General features: G+C 35.2%; 1 protein-coding gene across 1 annotated transcript; it reads right to left on the reverse strand.

The window, feature by feature from the left end:
* Positions 1-22,684: 22,684 nt before the first annotated feature.
* On the reverse strand, positions 22,685-26,753 carry LOC142633600 (HIPL1 protein). Its single transcript, XM_075807847.1, is given in 5 exon segments — positions 22,685-24,450; positions 25,204-25,420; positions 25,530-25,841; positions 25,844-26,338; positions 26,744-26,753. Coding segments are annotated over 4 exon segments (912 nt in total). The 3' UTR covers positions 22,685-24,450; positions 25,204-25,325.
* Between the last annotated feature and the right edge of the window lie 770 nt (positions 26,754-27,523).

Here is a 27,523-nt window from a genome sequence, read left to right on the forward strand (position 1 = left end):
GTTTTTTTACACTAAATTAACTCATTTGGCTCAAAAATTAAAAAAAAATAAATAAAAAATAAAAATAAAAAACTTAGATTAAATGGAACACATGTCGCAAAATTAAACTCTAATTAAAATCCAATTTTTACATTGAGTTAACTCACTTGGCACAAAAATTTAAAAACTTAGATTAGATGGGACACGTGTCTCAAAATTAGATTCTAATTAAATTCCAATTTGAAATCTAATTGGATTTTCTCTTAGTTTTACCTATTATATATATATAGATTACAGCTGGACTATGTGGTATTCATACATGATTTATGACAACATCTATGAGTTATTTTTCAGTTGACATATGGCTTTTATGTTTCCACAGGATTGTGTTATGTTCATCACCAAAAGAAAAAATAGTTGCTATGTAATGCACAGTGAAAGGCTAAATGCATCGGGCTCTTTAAAAAAAATATTGCGCCACCATATACTCAGTGAGTTGCATTATCTAGTAATAGAAGCTTTTCCATGAGCAAGCAAGACAATGTCGCTCTCCTTCGTATACATAATTATTTGGCAAAAGCCCCAAAATTGGAAGCCCAAGATTGAAATCCAAACTAGACTTAACCAGGACCGACGACTAAGATTAGTGACCAATCCGATTAGGTTTGGTCCTGGGTTTTAAGTGACCGGTCTAATCTTAAAAAATGCAAAAGACCAACTAGATTGGACCATTTTCACCCATAGTAAACTTACATAATTTTTTTTTTAACTTTAAAAATCAGTATATAGTTAAATAATCTAATAAGTTTTAAGAAAAATGAAAATCCAATCAAATAACCACTTGCAAAAGTGTTAAATAATTAAGGGGGGGAAAACCTTTACTTTATATGTAATGTCAAAGAGTGAAATAGATAATACCAATACTAAATTATTTTTATACTTGTTACTTTAAACTTAGATATAGTTCATTAAGTACAATGTGTTAGATTCCTCAATTAATTTCCAAGTGTGTTAGATTCCTCAATTAATTTCAAACATATAATAGTATTAATTTATAAGTTTTACTAAGAAAAGATAACTAAGTTTATATATGTTTCAATTTAATTGAAAAACTTAACGTATAGCACCTTAAGAATTAAAAATGATCACTTTATTATAACTTTTTTTAAATCCAAAGGGATAGCTATTCATTTATGATAAATATATATGACTTTACAATGGGTAGAGGAATATCAAGTCATTCCCCAATCCATGTAAAGGAGCCTACATCTACTTTGCAATGGCTGCTACTAGATTTTGTGCAGCTTTATTACATATTCTAGTTATAGAATGGAAAGAAATACAATGAAAAACATTACATATGTTTCAATAACGTCCAGAATATCCTCATTTCCAGCAATCTTCTCTCCTTTGCATTTAACAAAACCATCAGTCTTGAATTTAAGATTTTTACCATCACATCTTAAATGCTCATTTCCTTTGTATAGAGTAGGGGTCAAACTTCGGATCTCTTACTCTGATACCATCAAAAATTCACCTGTTAGGTCTCACGTATGAAAAGTGCATTTAAGCCCACATGTAAGGGAAAATGTTAGAATTATGCGATTGAATGATTAAATTTACCACATAATTCTAACATGTTCCAGTATATCAATATCACATTATTATAATTAATTAACTTGTAACTTCATGTATATGCATGACTACATTTAAAAATATATAATTAGATAGACAGTTTTTTTTTAATTTAATAATTTAGTTCCTACATAAGTTAAATACTATTGATCATCAATACTATTATATTTCGTTAACTCTTAAAAAAATACCTTGTACGAATACTTTTAAAATAAAATTAAAAAGCTCCTCAATTATTGCAATGAGAAGTAAATATTATTCCCAATATTAAGAAATTGCTATAGAATTCTTATATTTAAAAAAGAAATAATTCTCCTTAAATGTGGTGTTCCATTTAAAATAACAAAGTTCTAGATTTTTTTTTTAATTGGTATTATATATCTTCACTAAAATTAAGAAATTGAATCAGCACATGTCACGAAATTAGAGCTCAATCGAAATCCAAATTAGAAGTCTAAATACACACACACACACACACTAACATGTAACCCATGTGTACACATTAATACATTTAAAAATAAACATATGTTTTTTATCATAAAAATATACATAATTGATTAATTTAATAGAAAAATAAAATAATTAGATTGATATTAAAATTCTTGCCTAAATTCAATACTACTTATGATCAATTTTATTCTAATTTTTAATAAGATAGAAAGTGTGGTAATGTTTTTAATAGATATTTGATTGGTTTTTTACTTTTTATTTTAATATTTCATTATTATTAGAGTCTTACTTTTTTTAACTCATTAAGTCACTTGGCACAGAGATTAAAAAACTTTAGTGGACACATAGCACAAAATTAAGCCATAATTAAAATCTAATTTGGGATTGTTGAATGGTTATATACTTTACTAGAGGTCATATAGACATATACCTTTGGTGGAACAGATAACCAAATTTTCGGATCTTGTTCTTTGCTTGCTTTACGAACTCCTCACGATCTCCTTTGTGGAACACCTCCAAGTCGCAGGAGAGACTACTAGAGTCTCTCCTAATTTCCACACTCCAAATTCTAAGGAACAGTAGATGGTGTCCTAGAGAGATGACTTATTTTGAGAGGGCACTCAAAAACTATACATATGTTCACTCGCAGTATCTCTTATTTAATCTAACTGATGTAGGAGTATTTTAAATACTAGTAGAGATTCGCTTACTATCAAATATATGTAATCCCTAAGAGATCTCATCCATTAAGTTTAAATTACTTCACTACTAATATTGATAACTCATATTAATATATGTTAAGTTTAAATTACTCCACTACTGATATTGATATATCATACCAATATCAATTAAGTTTAAATTTAAACTTACTTATCAGATAACTCATGTGGACAATCCATGGGCCATGGTTTATGGGTTGGGTCAAAACCAACCCAATTTCTAACATCTATCACTCGTCCACACTGGGTACTACAGTCAGAACTGGCTCCTCTCAATCTCTTGTCCAATCCTCTCTTTATACAGAAAAATGGAGTGTGTGACCTAACGAGAAGGTGTAGGGTAGGAGTACTATATTAAGTCACCATCTAAACTAACATAGTACATCACTCATAATATCTCGTCTATGCCCCAGATTATTTGATCACACCCGATCAAGTTTCTTTAATCCCTTATAAGTACAAAACTCAAAGCAACACTTGATCCTATACCATATAACATGCTCATGATTATGTTGAAAAACAAATTCCTCGTAATCGCCCGGGCTATGAGCCATAAAACAAATGGTGCGTTCTAAATAATCTTCCCCAGACACTCAAGTCAATTCATTCACACTTGACCGCTTTCCTAGACATTATATATCATGGCCCTAAGATGACATGCTAAAGTAGCGACATCAAACATTCATTTCATGACATAGTTCTAGGTCAAAAAAAAGTGCACAAAATGGACCATATAATGGTCGACTAGGGCTCACATAGTAACGGAGTAGGGATCTATCCAATCATTCCCTTAATTGGTCAGCTATAGCACATACAATATAATTTGTATACTACGGTGGAGCTCCCACTCAACTAGGCATGTCACACTCAAACATTGTACAAATCTTAGTCCAATTACCACAAAGGCAACCAACCTGAGTTTCTCAGCACAGTTACACATCAAGTTCCTATCCAAGATCTCACATTTGGCTTAGCTAAGGTGACATTCATTACATTATCTTGCACGCCTCCCTAAGCGTCAAGATGATCACTTACTTGGTTTACAGAAAAACAAAGTGGTCACTATGTCTCATCCTACTCGCTACTCAAGCGCTAGGGTGATCGTCTATATAAGTAGACCGATCTAAGCCTGATGACATATTCTCAAATAATGTATGCTCAGTATGCAATATCAATCACATCACAAGATGAATCAAAATGAATAACATCATTATTGCAAAAAGTATGAACAAACATAAATGTCCATAAGGTATCCAAAAACATATCAAATCATACAAAGTCCCAAACTTCTAACATGAGCTTGAAAGGCATCTCTAGCAATGGCTTTAGTAAGTGGATCAGCCATCATCCTGCTAGTGGAGATATGTTGGAGGATCACCTCTCCTTGTGTAATAGCAAAACGAATGTAGTTATAACGAGTCTGTATGTGTTTGCTTTTGCTATGATACTTAGGATCTTTAGCATGAGCCAAGGCTGCCATACTGTCACAATACATCTTTACAGCTTCATCTGCAAGAGATGTCACCCTTAGGCTTTGGGAAAATCTCTTTAACCAAACAGCTTCTTGTGCTACTGCTGAACAAGCAACATACTCAGACTCCATTGTGGATAAAGCAATGCAAGACTATTTTGATAGGCCAAAAATGTATTAATCTCTTGTGATGAATTAACCAATTAATTAGCCAAGTGAATTAATTAGGTTCAATTATATGCAATGAGCATGGCAGCACAAACAAATCACCAAATAACTAAATGCAGCGGAAATTAAACTTGACACGGTGATTTGTTTACGAATGGGGAAAACCTACACCGCAAAAACCCACCGGGTGATTTTAAGATCACCACTCTCGAGAATCCACTATTATCAAAACAAGCAGTTACAAGTAAAGAAATCTCAGTACCTTATACCAACCTACAGTTGAACCCTTACCCCAATACCCAATTGGACTTATTCTATAGTCCAATCTCTCATTTTATTGCACGGCTCCCAGTACGTGATTAACCAAAAAATACGCGGATCCTAGTACGCGACTTGATCACCAAGTTAAGAAAGATGTTGACTACAAAGTTCTTATGTTCTTCAACACTCAAAGATCACGAAATTGCTTGATCACAAAACCCTATGGTGTACAAACACAACAGCTTCTCAAGAACTAGGGCAAACTAGGTTTCTAGTCACACTTAAGGAATTATGCTCTTGTGCAATTGTGCTCTTAGCTGTGCAATCTAATACGGCCTCTAAAATAATCCTAAATTTGTGAGAAAAGAAAGCCCAAACAAATAATCACAGGTTGGATGAAAATCAGAAATGAAAATCTGAATTTCATAAACCTCGACAGATACCCTACCTGTCGAGCCTCGAGCTGAAATAGCTCTTTTAAACCTCAATAGATGCTAGCTGTCGAGCTAGCTATCGAGCTTTAATGAACAACACTTCTTCACTTGTTTCTTGGAGGGACTTGCATGACTTTATCACTTGAACTTAAAACCTTGTTTCTTGAAGAATTAAACACATCCTAGATCTACCCAGTTACAAGTAAAGTGCGTTTTGTCAAAGGATTAGCCAATACATAACATGTTGACATATGTTCCTAACATCCAATCACATATGTCCTAACAATCTCCCCATTTGGCAATCCGTGAAAAAACCATAACAAACAAATGAATATATGAGAGGAGTCATAAATCACTCAACTCATACTCACTTGTGGAGTACAACAAAATATATCCTAACACAAACTCTTGAAAAACTTTGCAAGAAAAGAGTTTATGGCAAGAAGACTTTGACAACCTGTATTTCTGAAACACTTAAACAAAACTCATCAAGGCATCTTTGTGTGAAGCGGAAATAAAAGATTGCATACAAATAATAAGAAACATGTGTATAAAGAGAAAAAAGAAACAACACATGGAGAGATAGGTGAAATAACATACATCAACATATATATAACGCAAATATAAGTACAATGTATGTCAAAAGGTCACAAGACCTAAAGTACAGGAAGAATGTATCTAAAATAAAGAAAAGAAAAAGATACATTAAAATCCTCACTACATCCCTCAGAAATATGAACACTCCCCCTAATAGAAACCTCCTATACTAACCCTCCCCCTATGAGTATGACTACTCTCATCCCAAAACTACTCCCCCTTTTTGTCACAAGTGACAAAGGGTAAAAGTGTCAAGTAGACATCTCGTCATCACCGGAAGAGCTAGCATCACCATCCTCAGCATCATCATCATCATCGTCCTTATCCTCAGAAGCCTCTAGAGTAGGAGGAGAAGCAACGAAGCCACCCATGACAACCTGTTGTCAAGCAATACGACCAACACGAGTGTTCACCTGACACGGCTCATCACTGAGAGCGTCAAGGCAAGCATCTATGCACACAAGTTGTGCCATGATGTCCTTGAGTGTCACACCACCAGTAGAAGAAGAGGGGGCAAATGTGGATGGAGCTATAGAAGCTAGAGGAATTGTCGATCTAGACCGCCTCGAACGTAGCTACGCCTCACTCCGTTTAACAGTAGTGGCGTCTATGGCACATTTAACATGGAAGTGGTCAGACATGAGAAAGGGAACAGAAAAATGGCATAAAATCCTCATGATAGCAGAAGGGAAGATGAGCTTATTACGGGTCGCCGTATCCTTATAGACATCTATGATAGAAAAAATGAAATGAGAGGGAAAGTTAATGGTAAGATGCTTATGAGGGATAACGAAAACCAAGCATGGGACTCTATAATAGAGTTATAGTGAGAAAGAAGATGCAAAACAAAGGTCATAACCATGTTAATGAACCTAGGACCTTTAGCAAAGGTCGAACAAGAAGTAAACTGACGTTAACCCAATCTGAAGGTCACTCACAAAAAGTAGAAATAAGCTCGTCTTTAGACACAGTCTTAAGACACTCACAACCAGGGTAGTTAGGATGCGCTACCTAGGGACATGGAGCACGTCGGATGCAATATCCGGAGTGACCACTATGCGCGTATCTCAAACGCGAGTAACAAAGAGAGGTACTAAATAATCAAATCCATGCATGTTAGAGTAGAACTCCTAGATCAACACGGATGGACAAGTGACTAGGACGTCACACAGTGACTCCCAAAATGACAGTGGGTAGGTCAGTGTCAGAGAAGTCTGACAAAATGACTTGGTGTTCTGAATGAATGCCTCGTCTAGAAAAGTTCTCTGAAAAGTCCTTGCGGGCTTTATCATCATGGAACTGAATATGAGAACGGGTAGGATCAGAAGAGGTAGATGCCCTGGAATGAAGAGAATTTCGGGACGGAGTAGACTTACGTTTAGGTGCCATGACGCAACTAACATAAACAAGAGAGAGAGAGAGAGAGACAATCGTAAATGCACTAACAAGATACAATATAGCAAAAATATAGAAACTTGAAGGTACGTATGCATGAAAATGCATAAGCATGTGATATGCAATAGTAAATACATCATAGGCTCAGCCCAATCCAAACCTACTAGTACACAATCAGTTCCACAATGTAAACACACATCAAAAATGCATGAAAAATCATTATAATACACATGTGATGCAATGCATGATGTTTTAAGATCAAATATACAAAACTCATCCCAAAAAATTTGCAAAAACTTCATCAATTTTGAAAAACCCCAAAATTTTCAAAAAATCCCAAGAAGTTAGGTCAAATGCATTAAATGCGTGAAAAAGAAGGATTAGGCCCCTTACCAAGTGAAGAAAAACTTGATCTAGGCCGAAAAAACCTTGAAGATGAAGTTTGGAGTGAGAAAGAGAAGTTTTGGGAGGTGAAAAGACAACAGGAATCAAGAGAGATCGAGAGAAATGAGGTCTGAATCGCGCTGACCCTATATATAGAAGCTCAGTAATTCTCGACAAATCAAGAGGTGTCGAGCTTTAAAAGGGTTGACAGATGTAGCTATCGAGCAAGTTTTCAGAGGTGTCCACAGCAGAAACAAGCTCGATGGATCTAGGAGCTATTGAGCAGCTATCTAGGAGATAGAAACTTTCTCGATGGATCAAGGAGCTATCGAGATTGTGAAAAGAAAAAGCTGAAGAGCTCAATAAATAGCCTAGTTGTCGAGAGGTGTCGAGGAGCTATCAAGATTGCTTAAAACAGTTTTTCAAGAAGAGAAAAATACATACATGAATGCAATCAAACATGCAACTCAACCAAGGATCCAAACAACATTTTAATCTCTCAAAAACATCTCTCAACAAGAAAAATGTGATGCATTTAGATCCAAAACACACACACACACACACACACACACACACACACACACACACACACACACACACAAAACAAGTCCTAACCAATTTTATATTTTAAAAACAAGTTAAGACAGTTTAGTGAGCATACATTAGCGCATGTAAACCTTGTGATAGTCAAATCACATTGTACCTGCACATGTATCAAAAGTAGCAAAGAATATTGTGTGTTGTGTGTGAAAACATTGCAAGATTGTATAAGTGTCTGTATGTTATGATGATTTGAGATATGAGAAGATCACTTTAACTCACACACAATCATAACTGTTTGATGGGGACTATCACCTTCGAGGTACATCATATAACCCCCACATCTCCAAGAATACACGCTTGCAATCATATATAAAGTATTTTAATCTTTTTGCTTTTATTTTTCTTTGCATATGTTTCTTTTATTAAACATATCATGCATGGGCATATAAGAGAGAGAAAAGAAATACCCAAATATGTTAAGCTTTTTGACATTGCACTTTCGCTATGCTGAAGCATACAGATGTTATTTCATGATTGACGGGCAACAATGATGAGATGATTATTTATGCATTTCTCTTAGGATTTTCTAGTCCTTCCCATCAAAAAGAGTGATACAAGTATTAAGTACAAGAGATCACTTAACCTTACTCATCACAAACAAAGAGCCACAAAGCTCACTTGCTTAGTTGTACATAGAAATGCTTATCTAAGCTACAAAAGATACAAAGTTTAGAAACTTTTTTTTCATTGGCCATTCAAGGTACACAAGTACCAATGTACATAAATACACACTGTTTTTGTATTTTTCTGATTTTTCAATTTTTTTTTATTTTTACGAATGAAAAAAAAAATAAAAATTGAATTGAAAACAACCAAACAAAAACATTTTAAATAAAGCAATGTATAAAAACTAGATTGTCTCAAACGAAAAGCAAAACACACAAGTAATGCAAACATAACCAAAAAAAGGGAGAGAGAGAGAGAGAGAGAAAATCTAAATCACTTGGAGCCATTTTCCTTCCATACCTTAGAAGAACCTTTCCTTTGAGCAAACCCTTGAACTGGCAGTGAGGGGGAAGAATTGAAATCGTTCAAGTTCGAAAGGAACATGAGGGCTTTGAGAAGATCTCCAAGAGGAGCAAGAGAGGATGAGAGCTGATTCTGACTTCCTGAAAAAATCATGTTGTTGCTATGTTGAGTGCCTAACCTTTTATAGCAGTTAGGTCGAGTATGTCCAGCTGCACCACAGTGATGACAGAGACGTTGCTTCTTCTCTTTGGAATTTTGAGCATTGCTCTTCTTAGCCCTAGGATTTTTGGTTTCTTTCTTAGCAAGCTTAGGGGGTACTCCTAAAATAAATTTACCCTTGTCTGTGTTCTCACTAGCTATCATAGCTTTAGCATCAATATTTTCAGAATCAATATTGTTAGCAGGAGAAACAAAAACAGTAGTACTAGAAGAAGCAATATTAGGACAAGAAACTTCATACCCTAAACCGGTTCAATCGGAGGCAGATTTTTGCATGCTGAGCGTCTCGTCAAGCTTTACACTTAAGGTCCTCTCCAACTGAGCTCTCACTTGGAACAGTTCCGCCTCAAGCTTCTTGGTCTTCTTAGCCAAGAAATTGTTCTCAAATCTCAATGCTCCAATAGTCTAATTTGCTTCATCAAACTTTGTGGAGAGTTGTTCTCGTTCAAGCTCCACATCACTGATCTTCTTGGTAGCCAACCTATACAGCTTCTCATGTTTCTTTGAGACCTTGTATAACTTTACATAAGCAGTGTGGATGTCATCTTGCTCATCCATCTTCTCAAATTTTGACTCTACCAAGTTCTCTTCTTCATCCACATCTTCTACAATCCCTTCAGTAGAATTGACAGTGGTAGTGAAGGCATTCAGGATTCCGTCATTCTTATTTTCGAAATCATCCTCAGTTTTGGTGTCACTTAAGGTAGCAACAAGTGCCTTGCTTTTCCTAATAGACTTGAGATAAGTGGGGCACTCTTGTTTCATATGACTGAATCCTTAACAACCGAACACTTAGGCCCTGAAGGAACAATGTACTGACCGTCATCCCTAGCATCCTTCTTCCCTTTGTCTTGGCTCTTAGACTATGAAGAACTTGATTGCTTACGGTCCTTGTCAAAACCCTTTGCATTAGCATTCTTCATGAACTTCTTGAACTGCCGGGTGATGTAGGACTTCATTTTAGAATCTTCATCATCGGAAGACTCATTAGTGTCACTGCTCTTGACCTTCAGTGCCATGCTCTTGCTCTTGCTTAACTTCCCAAACCTAGACAAACCTAACTCATAGGTGTACAGATTTCCAACAAGCTCTGTCAAAGGAATTTTATCAATATCCTTTGATTCCTCAATAACCATGATTTTGGCATGAAATCTCTCGGGCAGAAATCTGAGCACTTTTCTCACAATCTTGGGTTTTAAAATGGTTTTTCCAAGATTAAATGTTAAGTTCACTATGTCCTTAAGCTTGGCATAGAACTCATCAAATGACTCATCCTACTTCATCTTGATTTCTTCGAAGCTAGTAGTAAGCCTCTGAAGTTTCGAATCCTTGACCGCCTTGGTTCCTTCATAGGTTGTCTCGAGAATGGTCCACATCTCCTTTGCAGTTTTAGTGGAGGAGATCTTCTTGAACTCCTCATTTGTGACCGCACTGAATAAGGCATTCAATGCTCTACTGTTGAAGTTGGCCGCCTTGATCTTTGCATCATCCCAATCGACCGGCGCTTCTTTCGGCTTGGTCCAGCCTGTATCCACAACTTGCCACACCTTTTCATCTAAGGACTACAAGAAAGCTCTCATGCGTACTTTCCAGTATGCATAGTTAGTTCCATCAAATAAAAGAGGTACAATCAATGACTGTCCTCCATCCATGACAAACAGGGGTCAATGGATATCACAGCAAAGATTAAACCCTAATCAGAGTGTGTCTACTCTGATACCACTTGATAAGCCAAAAATGTATTGACCCCTTGTGATGAATTAACCAATTAATTAGCCAAGTGAATTAATTAGGTTCAATTACATGCAATGAGCGTGGCAACACAAAAAAATCACCAAATAACTAAATGTAGCAGAAATTAAATTTGACACGGTGATTTATTTATAAATGGAGAAAACCTACACGGCAAAAACCCCACCGGGTGATTTTAAGGTCACCACTTCCGAGAATCCACTATTATCAAAAAAAGCGGTTACAAGTAAAAGAATCCCAGTACCTTATACCAACCTACAGTTGAACCCTTAGCCTAATACTCGATTGGACTTATTCTGTAGTAACAATCTCTCATATTATTGCATGGCTTCCAATACGTGACTAACTAAAAGATGCATAGATCCCAGTACGCGACTTGATCACCAACCTAAGAAGGATGTTGGTTACAAAGTTCTTCTATTCTTCAACACTCGAAGAACATGAAATTGCTTGGTCACAAAACTCTACGGTGTACAAACATAGAAACTTCTCAAGAATTAGGACAAACTAAGTTTCTGGTCACACTTGAGGAATTATGCTCTTGTGCAATTATGCTCTTAGCTGTGTAACCTGATACGGCCCTTAAAATAATCCTTATATATGTTTAGGGTTATGAGAAAAGAAAGCTCAAACACATAATCATAGACTGGATGAAAATTAGAACTGAAAATCTGAATTTCATAAACCTCAACAGATACCCTAGCTGTCGAGCAGCTATCGAGCCTCGGGTTGAAACAACTCTTTTAAACCTCGATAGATGCTAGCTATCGAGCTTTAATGAACAGCACTTCTTCACTGGTTTCTTGGACAGACTTGCATGGTTTTAACACTTGAATTTGAAACCTTATTTCTTGAAGCATTAAACACATCCTAAATCTACCCAGTTACAAGTAAAATGCGTTTTGTCAAAGGATTAGCCAATACATCACATGTTGACATACGTTCCTAACATCCAATCACATATGTCCTAACATATTTCTTACTGCACCAAGAGATAGCTGCACCACTAAGTAGAAATGCATAACCTGTAATGGACTTACGCTCCTCTCTATCACTGGCCCAGTCAGCATCAAAATAACCTCTCAATCTAAAATCTCCACCCTGATAGCAAAGAATGATATCTAATGTCCCACGAAGGTATCGAAAAATCCTCTTAACTGCTTGTTAATGGACAAATCCTAGATTACTTTGATAACAAATCCTAGATTACTTTGGTCGAGTACACAACATAGTATACATCAGACTTCCAATTGCACTTGCATAGGGAACTCTTGCCATTTCTCTCTTTTCCTTTTCTGATTTAGGGCAATCTTCAAGGCTTAGTGTATGTCCCTTCTCAATTGGAGTGTCTATGGGTTTGGAATTATGCATATGGAATCGCTCTAAGATCATCTTTATGTAAGTTTCTTGAGACAAACCAAGAAGCTTCTTTGAGCGATCCCTAAAGATCTTAACTCCAAGCACATAATTAGCCTCTCCTATGTCCTTCATTTCAAAAATAGAGGATAACCTCCTTTTACTGGTGACAATTATTTCCATATCATTTCCAGCCAACAAAATATCATCCACATACAAAGATAGGATAAGTAAACTCCTTCTTGATCATTTGACATACACACAATGGTCTTCAGGCTCATCAAGGTCTAGTGAATCACATATAAAATATTCCTCAATCTCAAAATGACAACGGGGAATAGTTCCACATTCACTTCTACGTTCCTTGGATCCTTGTGTGTCACTCTCTAGCGGTTTTCTCCCACTATCTTTGGCGATTTTAGGATGAAATTGTGATTCTCCACCCTCGCCCAAAAGGTGGTATGACACCTTCAAGTTATTGCAGCTCATAAAGCTAAATATCTTGTTTTGCTTCACTGATGCTTGGAAAATCATCTTCAATGAAGTTGACATCACGAAACTCTATCTCAGTCATTCCACCATCAGAATGTTCACTATACATTACATACCCCTTTAAGCTTTCTGAATATCTTATTAATATTTTCTTACTTGCTCTATGGCCTAATTTCCCATACTTATGGGAAGTACTGTGAACAAAACCTGCACAACCCCAAGGCCGCAAGTTCTCCAAATTAGGTTTTGTACCAGTCCATAACTCATATGGTGTTATGGGAACTGACTTAGAAGGCACACGGTTAAGGATGTAGGCAGCAGTCAACAATGCATCCCCCCAAAACGAAATTGGAAGGTTAGCTTGCGCCATCATCGATCTAACCATCTCTAATAGAGTACGATTCCTTCTCTCTTCAACACCATTTTGTTTTTTAGTACCAGGAATCATCAATTGCCTGTGTATCCCTTTTTCCTCACACAGTTTTTGAAACTGTTTAGACAAATATTTGCAACCCCTATCAGTTCAAAAAACCTTTAGGTCCCTTTCTTTCTAATTCTTAACCTCTGCCACAAATCGCTTAAAGCAATCTAATGCTTCAAAGCGATGGGAGATCATATAGACATTGTTGAAACATGAATAGTCATCTATAAATGTGAGAAAATAGGAGGCCCCATGGCGTGCCTTAACATTCATAGGTCCACATATGTCCAAATGGACTAATTCCAAAGGATGAGTTACCCTTAGAGCCTTACCAAAAGGCTTCCTATAGGCCTTTCCAGCTAGACAAGGTACATAGGCTTAAATTAGTGATAGACCCCAATAGGCCTTCTCTAGCTAGTCTAGCCAATCTATCTTTTCCTATGTGTCCAAGTCTAGCATGCCACATTACAGAATCAAAAACATCATCATTATGAGCAATAAAAGAAAAAGAGGAATGATCTAAATCCAACATAAAGAAATCATTAGATAAATAACCGTGTCTATACAAGGTTTTATTTAAATAAAAATCCAACTGAGGACCATCGAAACGAAAACTAAATCCAAGTCTAAGCATAGTAAGTACTAAAAATAGATTGCATTGGACACTAGGTGCATGAAGTACATCATGAATAAGTAACGTACGTCTCAAATGCAATTTGAGCTGGTAGCTTCCAACTCCTATGACTTCTTCTTGAGCTTTATTACCCAAAATAACATACTGTGTGCTTATTGATATCTTTTTGTAATCCACACACCTAACTCTATCTCTAGCTATATGTTTGGTTGCTCCTGAATCTATAATCCACTCAAGAATAGTATGAGCAACAAAAACATGTGTACAAACATAAGTGATAGCAGAGTTGTTAAGAATGGATACCTTTTTTGGCTCAGTGCACTCAAGAGCGAAGTGACCCTTCTTACCACAGTTGTAGCACTTGATCTTCGCCTTGTCCTTCTTAGCACGCTTGCCCATTTGGCGCTCTGCTATCTTGCCTTCTTTAGGCCCAAGGTTACCAACTCCTTTGACATTCCTCCCTTGTCCTTTGCATTTAGGCTTGAATGCCTTCCGCTGCCCAAATTGGGCGCGACAAGGAGGGTGTTTTTGTGCACCCCCATGCGCTCTGCCTCAAGCTCAAAATGACGAGAAATATCAATAAAAGTCTTGATATTCTCACTATGTTTCAAAACAAGCTTCATTTGCCCCCAAATAGGTTCAAGCAGTGAACGTATCACTGCTGTGACCTGTTGTTCATCAGAGAGATTATTGCCTGCAGCCTTTAGGTCACGAATCAATGCAGACATTGTCCTTAGATGTTCAGCCATGCTAAACTTTGAATCCATAACATATTGCTCAAACTTCAAAGTAAGAGCTCGCAACCTAGTTGCTGAAGTCGCTTTATAGGCAATCTTAAGTTAGTTCCACATCTCTTGGGCATTTGGGTAGTCCTCAAACCCCCTAGTAAGATCATTGTGCATGCTACTCAACATAGTGAAGTGTGCACAACGATCTTTCTTAACCCAAGACTCATAGGCCTCTAAGTCATGGCGATGTTGGGCAGTATTCCCATTTTCAAGTCGCATCAGCACATTGATTAAGGTTTCAAGGACCTCTTGTTGATTAAGCAGATATTGAATTTTTCTATGCCACATATCATAGTTGGTTCCATCTAGTTTCTCTCCATTAGTTAAATCAGCAACTACATTCTTAGTGGCCATGTTTACTACATTCATTACACAAGTTGACAATAGCACATACATTTTTAAATTTTATTTCCAAAAATCCAACTAGACCATGATATTCCTTTCTACATAGTGAGATCGAAAATTTCACTAAGCTCATAATCATCTCTCACTATGTAAATTGGAATAACACATCTAATTGATTTTAAATAAAATTTTGTGAAGAATAAAACATCACACCATCCACATTTTAAATCATACATATAACATGTGTCCATACATCTTTGTGCACAATACAATGTGCATGGGCTCCACTATAAGCCCTATTGGTAATTTCATACAACATACTAAGACAAAATTTGAAAATTATAAGTAACCGTGAAACACATCCCCTTACATGGCTTCCACAACTAAATTACATAGCCTTAAATTACATTGCCAAAAACAATGGCCCAAAAACATTGGCCCAAAAAAATTATATATTCAAGTACCCTACTACCAAGATTCTATTTGTAATTAAAAAAAAATTAGGGATGCCACGTTACCAAATAATTTCAAATATTGTCTTATCCATCCACAATAACAATAAATAAACATATACATGTTGCATAAATTACCAATACAATCTCTAACTATAGAGATGAGCCAAAGAGTCTCATAAACCCTTTGGACACATATTCATCAATGCATTCATATAATATCAATTCAATCATATCACAATATGTTAAAAAGACATCTTAAATTAATTCAAAGATTAAAACCATGCATAATTATACAAAAAATTAGAAAACTAATTTCACAATTTTCTCATACTATCACAATTCTATTTTAACATCACAGTTAAAAAAAATTGCCACTACAATTACATATATGTCACATTAGAAAAAATGTGGTATAAACAAAATTAAGAATATATAGTGTTTTACTATAAATTAAAATAAATAATAAGAAAACCCACTATGCATGTTATAACATTTTATTTTGATATAATTTGCTATATTGTTATAACTCAATTCCTTTGTAAACTATGTTACAAATCCACATAGCATTTGTAAATAATATTACAAACCCTCACAGCCACTTGCGTATGGCTTATTACTTGCACAGTTTCCTTGTTGAAGGAAACAACAACAATTTGTGTGTATTAGATACACCAACGTGACCTTGCACAATATCCTTGTTAAAAGAAACAAGGATAATTAGCTGTGTTCAAGTGTAACTAATACACTAACATCAATGTGTGGCTCTTTTATTTTATTATTTCTTTTTTCTTTTTTCTTTTAGATAACCACTCGAACAATAAGTGTAGTGGTTAGTAGAGCCCTTTAGGACTCATAGCCAAAGCAAATCTTGGCCGATGATTAGTGAATACACAGTTATTCACTTGGTCCTCTATGTAGGACTAACAGAACGGGGCTTACGATCTTGTGGTGCTCCATTTTAATCACAACTTCATTATTTAAAGTCTAAATTAAGCATGTAAACTGTAGTTTTAAAGCTTATAGAATGTACTTTCAAACCATTAAAAAATATTTGACATTAAACAAGATTTAATGGGTCAAAATAAACCTGTAAATTTCGGATTACATGTAAACAATCAGAAAATTACAGCTTTTTATTTTTCTCTCTATATGCCATAACATGCTTCTAAAAATTACAAATTTAAAAATTAAAAATTACTTAAACTTTTAATTGTAGCATGCATATAGGATTACATATATCAAAGATCATGGCATCATTCAAGAGTGAAAACAAGTATAAAATGGCTCTGATACCAATGTTGAACAGTTATATACTTTACTAGAGATCATATAGACACATACCTTTGGTGGAACAGATCACCAAATTGCCGGATCTTATTCTTTGCTTGCTTTACGAACTCCTCACGATCTCCTTTGTGGAACACCTCCAAGTTGCAGGAGAGACTACTATAGTCTCTCCTAATTTTCACGCTCCAAATTCTAGGGAACAGTAGATGGTGTCCCAAAGAGATGGCTTATTTTCAGAAAGCAATCAAAAACTATACATATGTTCACTCACTGTATCTCTTATTTAATTTGACTGATGTAGAAGTATTTTAAATACTAGTAGAGATTCACTTACTATCAGATATATGTGATTCCTAAAAGATCTCATCTATAAAGTTTAACTTACTCCACTACTGATATTGATAACTCATATCAATATTTGTTAAGTTAAAATTACTCCACGATATCTCATATCAATATTAGTTAAGTTTAAATTTAAACTTACTTATTAGATAACTCATGTGGACGAACCATGGGCCATGGTTTATGGGTTAGGTCAAAACCAGCCCAATTTCTAATAGATATAAAGATAATATGATTAAAACAACTATAATTTACTTGGAAAGCATATGTTAAGTGGAGAGAGAGAGAGAGAGAGAGAGATGAAATAACAATATGGTAAGCTAGTCATTAGCGTAATCACAATGTTATTTGCTCAAATAATGGACAAAAACATGAAGAAGATGAAATTAATAACATTATTTAACACTATTTGAAACTCCATTGATCAATTAACAAAAGTCTTTTAATTTGATTAACAAAAGATCCGCAGGTAAGATCAAACAAAAGTTACTAAGTACTTTTTATTACACACACCTCAAAAAATAACTGAAATTGTGACTTGAATAAATTGCCTTGCATAGGAGAACCCAAAGTCAATTACCTTGCATAGTTGCATGCACGCATGAAACAATAATGGGATTTTGATAAAAGTAATAACTTCCTACCATTGATGGAGATCTTACATGCATGGTGTAGCTTTGTTTCATCACTGGTCATAATATACCAGAACCATGCATGGGAGAGAGAGAGAGAGAGAGAGAGAGAATCAGATCAGGCATTGATGTATGCTAATTAAGCTGGCATAGCATGGTATATAGAGATTGGAGTGGGACGTACTGTCAAGGAGAGACAGTGCCTATTGCTGTATCTGAAGCACTAGGTTCCATCTCTCCTACGACAGTGCTCCACTATAACCTCAGTTCATTTGGATTAGGAATTATCATCGTCTTTGTGGTACTTATATATATGTAAGAAGTTGAAGGGATTCCTGTCACAGAAGGATGGTTCTAGCTGAGCCTTTGCATTGAATATATTCAGCTTGGGCCATCTCTCCTGCGACAGGAATCCCTCAACCTCTTTTCCTTTCTTCCTTTGCTTCCTATTTTCCATGCCTCTCATACTTCGTAAATTAGCCTCTCGTAATTTATAGAACAAAATTAAGCTGGACTCTTTCTGTGTCTCATGGAATGATACAATGAAATTAGTCTTACAATGAAATGAAATTGCTTACATTTTGGCGGGATCTTTGCTTTGAATGAATTATGGTCAAAATTCTGTCTGGATATTCTCCTTCACACACGAAACTTAAAGATAATTTTCATTCTAGAATAGTTGATTAAGAAGATACAGGACAACTTCCTTTCAATTTACTCGTAACCTTCACTTCAGTTCCATAGATGACTAATCAATCCTTCATTTTTAACCAAGGAAATTGAACTAAGAACTTTTTAGTTGAAGGACCATGTGATATGATACGTGATGACTAAGTCATAGTAATTTATTTTAATTAATTGGTTTATAGTAAAGACCCCGGCATTAAACCTGGGTGTATATTCACCATAATAGTGAAGTTGTCATTGGGCCAAAAGACTGTTGGCTATTTACTATAAGACAACTTAAATAATTTTTAGACTGTTAGTAATTTATAGTTAAACAATACAATTTGTGTTTTCTTGTACATGCTGATTTATTGACTTAAAAGATCCTCATAGCTAGTTGAACCCGTCAATGTCTGATTTATTAAGTAAACCGTAAGCAAAGTTAAATTTCAAGTATCATGTCAAGAAAGAACTTTGAAGCACACTAATTGTATTGATACTTCATTTACTTGGCAGAATATAGAGTATAGACCACGTACAATTTGTTTCAAATTTATCCCCGAAAATAAAAACACCGCCTTTTGGCCAAAAATGGGCATTTGCCTCTTTCGCCCAAAACAAGTACCAAAATGCCCCTGTTTTAAAACTATTTAGCCATATGCCTCTGTTTTAAACTCGATTTTCTAAAAATTGAGTTTCAATGAAAAACTCGATTTTTAAAAAATCGAGTTATAGGCAAAAAACTTTATAAAAAAAATTACATGGAACTCGAGTTCCATGTAACATTTTGCAAGTAACTCGATTTTCATTAAATCGAGTTTTTCATTGAAACTCGATTTTTTTAAAATTGAGTTTCAAAACAGGGGCATTTTGCTAGATAGTTTCAAAACATGGGCATTTTGCTACTTGTTTTGAACGAAAGTGGCAAATACCCATTTTGGCCCCGCCTTTCAATTAATTACGTGAGAAATTAATTACTTCAAAAAGTTGGAGCTTACTCATGAATTTGCCCTTAAGGCCTTCTTATATTTGAGCTTCTTGAAGGGTATGGTTTACGTTGTAATTATTATTTTGATAAGGGACAATAACGGGAAAGAGAAGGAAGAGAATGTGAAAATAAATCTACTTGCGTAGAAGTAAAAGGAGAAAATGAGAAGTACACATTTTTGTAACACAATGACTACAAATTTGAATTAAAACGGGTCAACCCAAACCCAACCCACTAAAACAGAGGTTTGGGTCAGGATCAGGTTGGCTTGCAGACTCAGATACCCCTAGTTGAATCAAGCTAAGAGCTTGTGCATCTTAATTTCTTCATGTGCTACTTTAATTGTTGTTTTTGAGCATTGGACGAAATTGCCACATTCTCCAATTTTTCATACCCATCCTCTACATGCTCCCAAATCCCAAGTAAACTTCTTATCTTCATAAACCAGAAATCATGGTTTTCCCAATTCCCATACAAAATTGGAGATGAATGTAGTTGGGTTTCATAAGTTAGTAAGGGTAACAAAATTGGACACGACCTGCGAACTCGACACGTCACGACACGAAATTAGCAGGTTATGGGTTGAGACTTAATAGGTTTGTGTCATATTCGGATTGACATGGCTGACCCATTTAATAAAAGGGTTAGGTTAGTGTTGAATACATAGAACTTGTCTGACCCATTTAATTAAATGACATTTTACCAATATACTCTTCAAAGTCTAGATATATAAACTTATTAGTTATTGTGGTTTATTTTCTTTGACATATTGTAATTGATTATTTGTGATATTGGGATGTGCTTTAGTTTTAAATGATTATTTATGATGCAGTTACTTGTTAGTTTTGAATTTTATATTAAAAATATTTCTTTGTTTGTTTTTTAATAATTTTTTTTCATTTTGATAAAATCTAATAAACAGGTCAACAGGATTGACCCATTTAATAAATAGGTCGTGTTAGGATTGAGGAATCTTGACCCGTTTAATAAACATATCATGCTACTATTGACCTATATAGTCGAATACTAATGAATTGACACAACACGAACCCAATGCATGAACACGAATTGACACATCTAGGTTGGTTGATTGAACTCGCTACTAGCAATGCTTTTATTGGGGCTTGTTTTCTCGCCATAAATCTTCACCTCCAACTTGCTTTTCACTCTAACCAAACTCTAATACCGCTATATTGGCTTTGGAATCAAGGAGTAGTACAACAATTTTGATGAGTATTTATCAAATTTTGCTATCAAAGATTATGTTTTTTTTTTAATGAGATAACTATTTTTCTAAACAAGGAAAGAAAAATGGGCTATAATTTTCTTTTAACTTGTCATTCAATTGATTCTAAACTTCTTCAAGTACATAAATATACTTTTCAAACATAACTAACGGACCTTACACTTGTCCATCGTACACATAACTAGATAGATGCATGCAAGTAAATTGCTAAAAATGAGAAGTTTTAAATTCATGGCCAATGGGAAATGTACCACATGCATAGAAAACTACAAAAACATCAACTTTTAACAAACCTAACCTACTCTATGAGGGCGTTTGGATTCAGATTTTTTTTGCTGCATCCACGTTTTGCCTCCTCTTTTTTTTTTTTTTTTTCCTCTTCTGCGGGGGACAAGCGCGCGCACTGTGCGCGTACCGTGTGCGCACTGTTCATGTACTTTTTTAAGCAATTTTTTATTAAAAATGGGTCCCGCAGTACTATTCATACATTTAAAAATTATTTTGCTACAGTGTTTTCAGTTTTCAATTTTTAGCAATAAGTTGCTATATGTATGGTATTGTAGTGCCATTGGCATTAATTCTGCTGAATCTGCCTTCGGTAAAGTGCGTAATCATATACTAAACCAGTATATGAAATCTCAAGATTTGGATTATGCAATCAAAGGTGTTTGATAAATTTTCTATAGAGATGTCCGTAACGTACATGAACCATTATTATTTCAAGCTATGCTCAATGCTCATGCTCGAATTGGGGCACCTTGAATGTTGTTGGTCCTTTACAGAGATGCAAATTGAGGGGTTTTTTCCATTAATTTACATTTTAAGTGTTTAAAAGTGTTTTTTCACTATATATAAGTGATCTTCAAACAAGTAAAAGAATTCATCTGTGGATATTAAGAAATGGGATTAATTTGGATGTTGTATTGGATCTAAGAATACCACGATCTCTGTCAGTCTTGTTGGTGGTGGGCCTTGGGCAAGAACAAGTGATTTATTGAGTTGGTCTTTTAATTGCTGAGAAGGCTTTTTTAGTACTAAAGTGTTTTTTTTTTTTTTTAATTAATGTGGCCTGCGAGTATTGACTCATTGCAATAGGTTCATAGTTCATACACAAAAGGGCATATACTCTCGGCCCAAGTTTAGTAGTGAGGACCCATATGCCATGGCAAGCCCAAACATATTCTATTTATGAAAACTTTTCTTTTTTTTCTTTTGTGAGGGGGGGACCGGGGGGTGGAGGGTTGTCATCAACAGATGGAGGTATAAGACTCACACACACTGCAAACACTTTGTTTTGTTCCTATCTTTGTACATGTAGTAAACAAAGTTGACAATTCTGATAAGTGTTTAAGAATTATTGTACTTGAGGACACTTATATATGTTCTAGGTGATTCCTTTAAGTCTGTTTTCTTATTCTCTATTCTCTTATATATATAAAAAGTAGCATTCTTCCGAAAAACAACAAATAATAGAAGTTCTTTCGTTGTTCTCTATAATCTTCTTGTTATATTTGTTCACATTCTCTTTTCCAAGATTCTTTTAGAATTTTTTTCAAAACGTATTTTGCCATAACTATTGTTACTAATTTGATTTTTTTTTTTTTTTTTACTTGTATTTTGGCTTTAAAAAGTAAACATTGTTAAGTAATTAGCTTTAAAACATAATTTATCCTAAATCCAAAATTTATCTAACTTATCTAAATTCTTTAGAAATTTTGGATAACCTTTTCTACTCATTTAAGGCCACATTCTTATATTGTTTTCTTCCTATCTTTGTATGTAGCAAACAAAATAGATAAGTCTGATAAGTCTTTAAGAATTATTGTCCTGTAGGACACCTAGGCATGTTCTCGCATATTTCTCTATAGTCTTCTCTTTGTGTCTATAACTGGTAGCAACATACCAACTTCTAATCAAGTCTTGTTAAATATATTATAGCTTAAAAGAAATCAATATTTTATAAGCAAAAATAAATAAATAAATAAAAATCCACCATTACAAGCCAAGTTGGGAGGGAAATTTCAACCCCAGCTATCCTCCATGGAACTGGGTAATGCTACTAAGCCACGGGACTACGAGTTCAAGGATCTTTAAAATGTCTAAAATATTCTGTTGGAAATTAATGACGAAACCAATGCTTTCTGAGTGTACTACGGAGATAAACTCAACTGCAGCATAACAAGGAATCAAAAAGTATAGGAGGGATCAAGAAAAGAGGTGGCCAAGAGGACGCTTCTCTCATTTTATATGACAATCATGTTTTGACACAGTATTGTCTTCCCTCTATAGATTAAACATGCCAAAAAAAACGAGCAATGAAAAAACTAAGAGCAGCAGCTCTACCAATGGATTGCTCAACCAACTTCTAGTTGAGTTGAAAGGAGAAGGAACAGATGCTGGACGCGTAAGATCTGTAACATTTTCCTTAGAACAAGTGTAGTTGCAGCGACTACGCCGACTAGGACAAACAATTTTATATACCCCACTACTGCTTAGGATGAAGATTTCCTTCCTGTTATCCTCACCAAAAGAAAATATGTACCCCAGTGAGGGAAGAGAACTTCCTGCTGCAACACTGCATTGGATAGGAGAGTCTTGAGCACAGCGGAAAAGAATCTGAGTTCAAGTGAAGTTCCCACTATCTGTTGGGCTCTCTGTACCTACCCACGTACCATTAGCAAACAAATCTGCATAAAGGTACCTGTTTGCATGATATGGACAATAGAAGAATATACTACCATCAACATTAAGCACTTCCAACAGTGTTAAGTACTAAAGAAAAATAAAAGTGCCTTATTTTACAGGTATTGTCAAGAGTGAGACAAATATGATGCCAATACTTTTTTTTTCTCTATTGTAGTATGTTTAATTCTATTGGCATTATATCTATTAAATACTTAAAGATTATATGTTGACCAAAAAACCGTAAAAGTTATGGTGAGATGGTCTTCATTGCGTGCAATTACAATGTTTATTGCTAAATGATGGAACAAAATGTTCAAGAAGATGAAATAACATTGTTTGACATTACTTAGGACCCATTGATTAGTAAACAAGAGACTCTAATGAATTGGAACGATTCGTTGGTCATAAGATCAGACAAATAAAGCCAATTTTTACCTCCCATTCATGCATGGATCAGTCACAGAACGGTAAAAGTAGCCACCTATGATAGATGCAGGTCTTGCACCTTTGTTTACCTCAGAGTGGTTGTATCCCATTACAGGGAATATTGGATCAATAGAGCTAGCAGATGTATTACCCCCAACAGAAGTTGAGGGATTGTAAATAAAGGGGCCCTCATAAACATGCCATCCATAGTTGCCACCCTTAGTGACTAAATCCATCTCTTCATATTGGTCCTATAAGATCAATGACTTAAAGCATTAATGGTATTAGATAAGATTAAAAATAAAATAAAAAATCACATAAAAAGAAGCAAATGCACGTGTGAACAACATTAAGAAACATAAAAAGCTTCTAATGTTCACTAGGTGTGTATGTTTTTGTGCCTACGTAAAGGCAACAAATCTTGACAAGGAATTAGTCATTCAGAAGAAAATTAAACTTGGAAACTGCCAACCTGGCCAACGTCTGCATCCTGGAAGTATGAAGGCCTTTCTGAATCAAAACTACATCGCCAAGGATTTCTGAATCCTAGGGCCCAAATTTCAGGCTGCAATTCCTTGGCTTCAGCAAATGGATTATCTCCCGGGACAGAATAATTTTCCCATAGATCAAGGTCAGCAAATCCCATTGCACCTGTAATTTATTTATTGCCAAAAAAAAAAAAAAAAAAAAAAAAAAAAAAAAAAAAAAAAAAGAAGCATAGATGGAGGGTTGCCTAAGTGAGATGCAGCAGTATAGAGAAGACCAAAAATTTCAAGAGATTAGTCACATGCACCTATTGTACATTGTAAGTGGATTTGAAAGTTTAATATGATGAAACTGGAATTATTTTGGAAATGTAAAGTTAATTAAGTAACATAAATTTGGTCAAACATTTTTCAAATATAAAACAACCAAGACCTCCCTTGTCCTCCACTAAAACAAAGCTCAAAAAATTGTTTTCTTCCTCAAAAGCAAAACCTGCCCCCAAAGCCATAACAATGAAAACTGATATCCATTAAGTCATCGGATTATTCATCATATTAGATTTTACTTTATATTGAATTGAGAAGAAAGTGGATGTAGAGATTGCGTCTTCAATCATATTGAAAAATTATAATCTGCTTCTGTCATAAACTTCTGTATTGTTAAAGATAGAAGGAGATGACTCCAAGCAACTTTAAAAGAAGTGCTACTTGCCCTTCCTGTCAAAAAGATTTTATTTTTCAAAGTCCTTTTTGTTGGGGCCTAAAAAATATGTTTTCAAAAACCACGTCATAAATTTAATGCCTTATGCGAGTAGAACCATAGAAAACTACATGCATTTGAACAGAAAAGCAAAAGGCTGAAACCTGTTGTGTAAAAGGCACAAACAGAGATATAGACAACACATTTTCCAGTACTTACTTGATATGTTATCTATGTCAAGCCTTATTATCTTTCCAAGCAAGGATTTCTTGTTTTGTGCAAAATTGTAAGGGTCTCCTAAACTTCCACCATCTCCCATCATGAAGTACAGATAACCATTTTCAGGTCCAAAAAGAATCTGACCACCATGATGAGAAGTAAATGGAAGGCCCATAGTGAATATCCTTTTGACTTCCTGGGGTTTGACGCTTGTTACCTGTAATTGAGGCAAAGTTGATGCAATTAAGACCACCAAGGGATATAATTAAAAGAAATGGCTCTAGAAAACCATGCAGAATTTACCAAGGAAGGTTGCGATGTGGTACCATTAGCAGTAAACTCTCCTATGACGCTGGAATATTGACATGGCTGTGCCCCATATTCAGGGTATAGCTTTGAAGGATCACAACTGACATCTGAGATACATGAACACCTTCCTGAACATCCTGGCCACTTAACCTTATCACAGTTGAATGACACAAAAAAGCATCCATTCTGTTGAAAGGTTGGATAAAATGCTATTCCCAACATTCCAAACTCAGCATCAGAATATACTTTATCAGTTAAATCAAGAAAAGGATATGATTTTTCAATTGCCAATAGTGCTCCTGATCCTTGCTCCGGAACAGTTGCCAACCACGATTTGACCCATCAGGATGAGCTACCATGTTCAGGTAGGATCCATTCCCAATTTCCTCAAGGCAAATACCACTTGGTGGACTTAAATTTTCAGTTTGATTTAGTACAACTGGTCCACCATCAAAACATACCTCTCCAGCTTCAGAAGCTCCACCAAATTCATTGCAGAAAGCACTTTTTGATTGCCATATATCAGTCAGCTTGGAAGTGGAATTAAATGGCCTACCACCTCTGTCTTTCAATGCATATGGATAATTTAATATTGAGACATTTTTGCATTCATCCCAAACCTTTGAACAAAAATCAACTTCAGCAAGTTGGGATAGGGTTGAGTTTGCTGAAACCGTGGAATTGCAGAGAACAGGAACCTTCCGAGGTGTTGAATCAATTCGATAGAGATCTGCTGAGAACTGATCACATCTCTGCCATGCATATACATAACTGATATATGTAAGTGGTGAAAAATGCTTGCATGACACCTCAGTTAGTTTATGGTCTAAGTGTCTTAGTAGCTCAGGTGAGCATTAAATTAAATGGCAACAATACTTAAGTTGCTTTAAACTTCAAACTAGGAGCTGCCTTCATGCAGCTATATGTTGGAATTTTCAAAGGCACTCAGTGAATGCTGATTTATCACATAACAACATTTGAGGAATATATTAAATGGTAATCATTATGAACACTCATCTTTAATCAATATGAGCGAAGTCAATAGGCCACATTCCAAATTTTAAATCATAAGCCATGTATGAGTCATCAAGTAAAGTATCACTAGTACAACTAACATTTAAGCATTCTGAATTTTATCACACATTTGACAATTCCTTTCTCTTTTTATAAAATTACAAGAAGTAGAGAACGAAGTAGATATTGTCACAATCAAGGATCGTGCAACAAATACCTGTAGCCATTATTTAGTCATTGAAAATTAAAATTAAAATTTGAAAAAAAAAAAAAAAAAAAAAACCAACTCTTTCATAAGCAATATAGAGGCACAGTAATATCAACAAGGAAGGGCAATCAATAATCAGCTCAAACTTATCATTAAAAAAAACTGGCAGACCATCTTACTGAGCAGAGTATTGATTTCAGAAGAGAACGGCAGCCAAGATCAGAGACATTCATTGCCCTAAATTGACTGAGCAATTGGATATCATCAGTGGAGCTACAACAAACACTACCTTCGTATTGACAGAAAACAAGCGGCATCTCTGGACTAAAAGGTGCTCCTATTCAAATAAAACAGCCATGAAATCAGTCAACATACAAACAGAACCAAAAAAATAGATAAATTGAACTGAAATCTAAACTATATTCATGCTCCATTTGCTTGCCAACCTACTACTCGCTTCCAAGTTTTCATATCCATTATGCCATTTTTATGGCAATCAAACAAAGCATAAAGAAAAGAACCTGAAGGGAACTAAATTTGGAGAAAAGTAAGAAAGAAACCCACTCATATTAGTACACAAGGGAAGTGAAAAGCAATAGTCAGTGAGAAGCAGCAGGTGAGAAAACAAGAAGGTAACAGTAACAACACCTCTCATCTCTTTGAAATGACAAGTAATCACAAAAAACAATGAACAAAACCAGCCCTCCCTCTCTCCTCCTTGGAACGGAAACCCAGTCACTATATTTTTATCCGAAGTCCAAAGACCCAACTGAACAATTAGACACCAAA

The sequence above is a fragment of the Castanea sativa genome, chromosome 1, assembly GCF_040712315.1.
Source record: "Castanea sativa cultivar Marrone di Chiusa Pesio chromosome 1, ASM4071231v1".
NCBI lineage: Eukaryota > Viridiplantae > Streptophyta > Magnoliopsida > Fagales > Fagaceae > Castanea > Castanea sativa.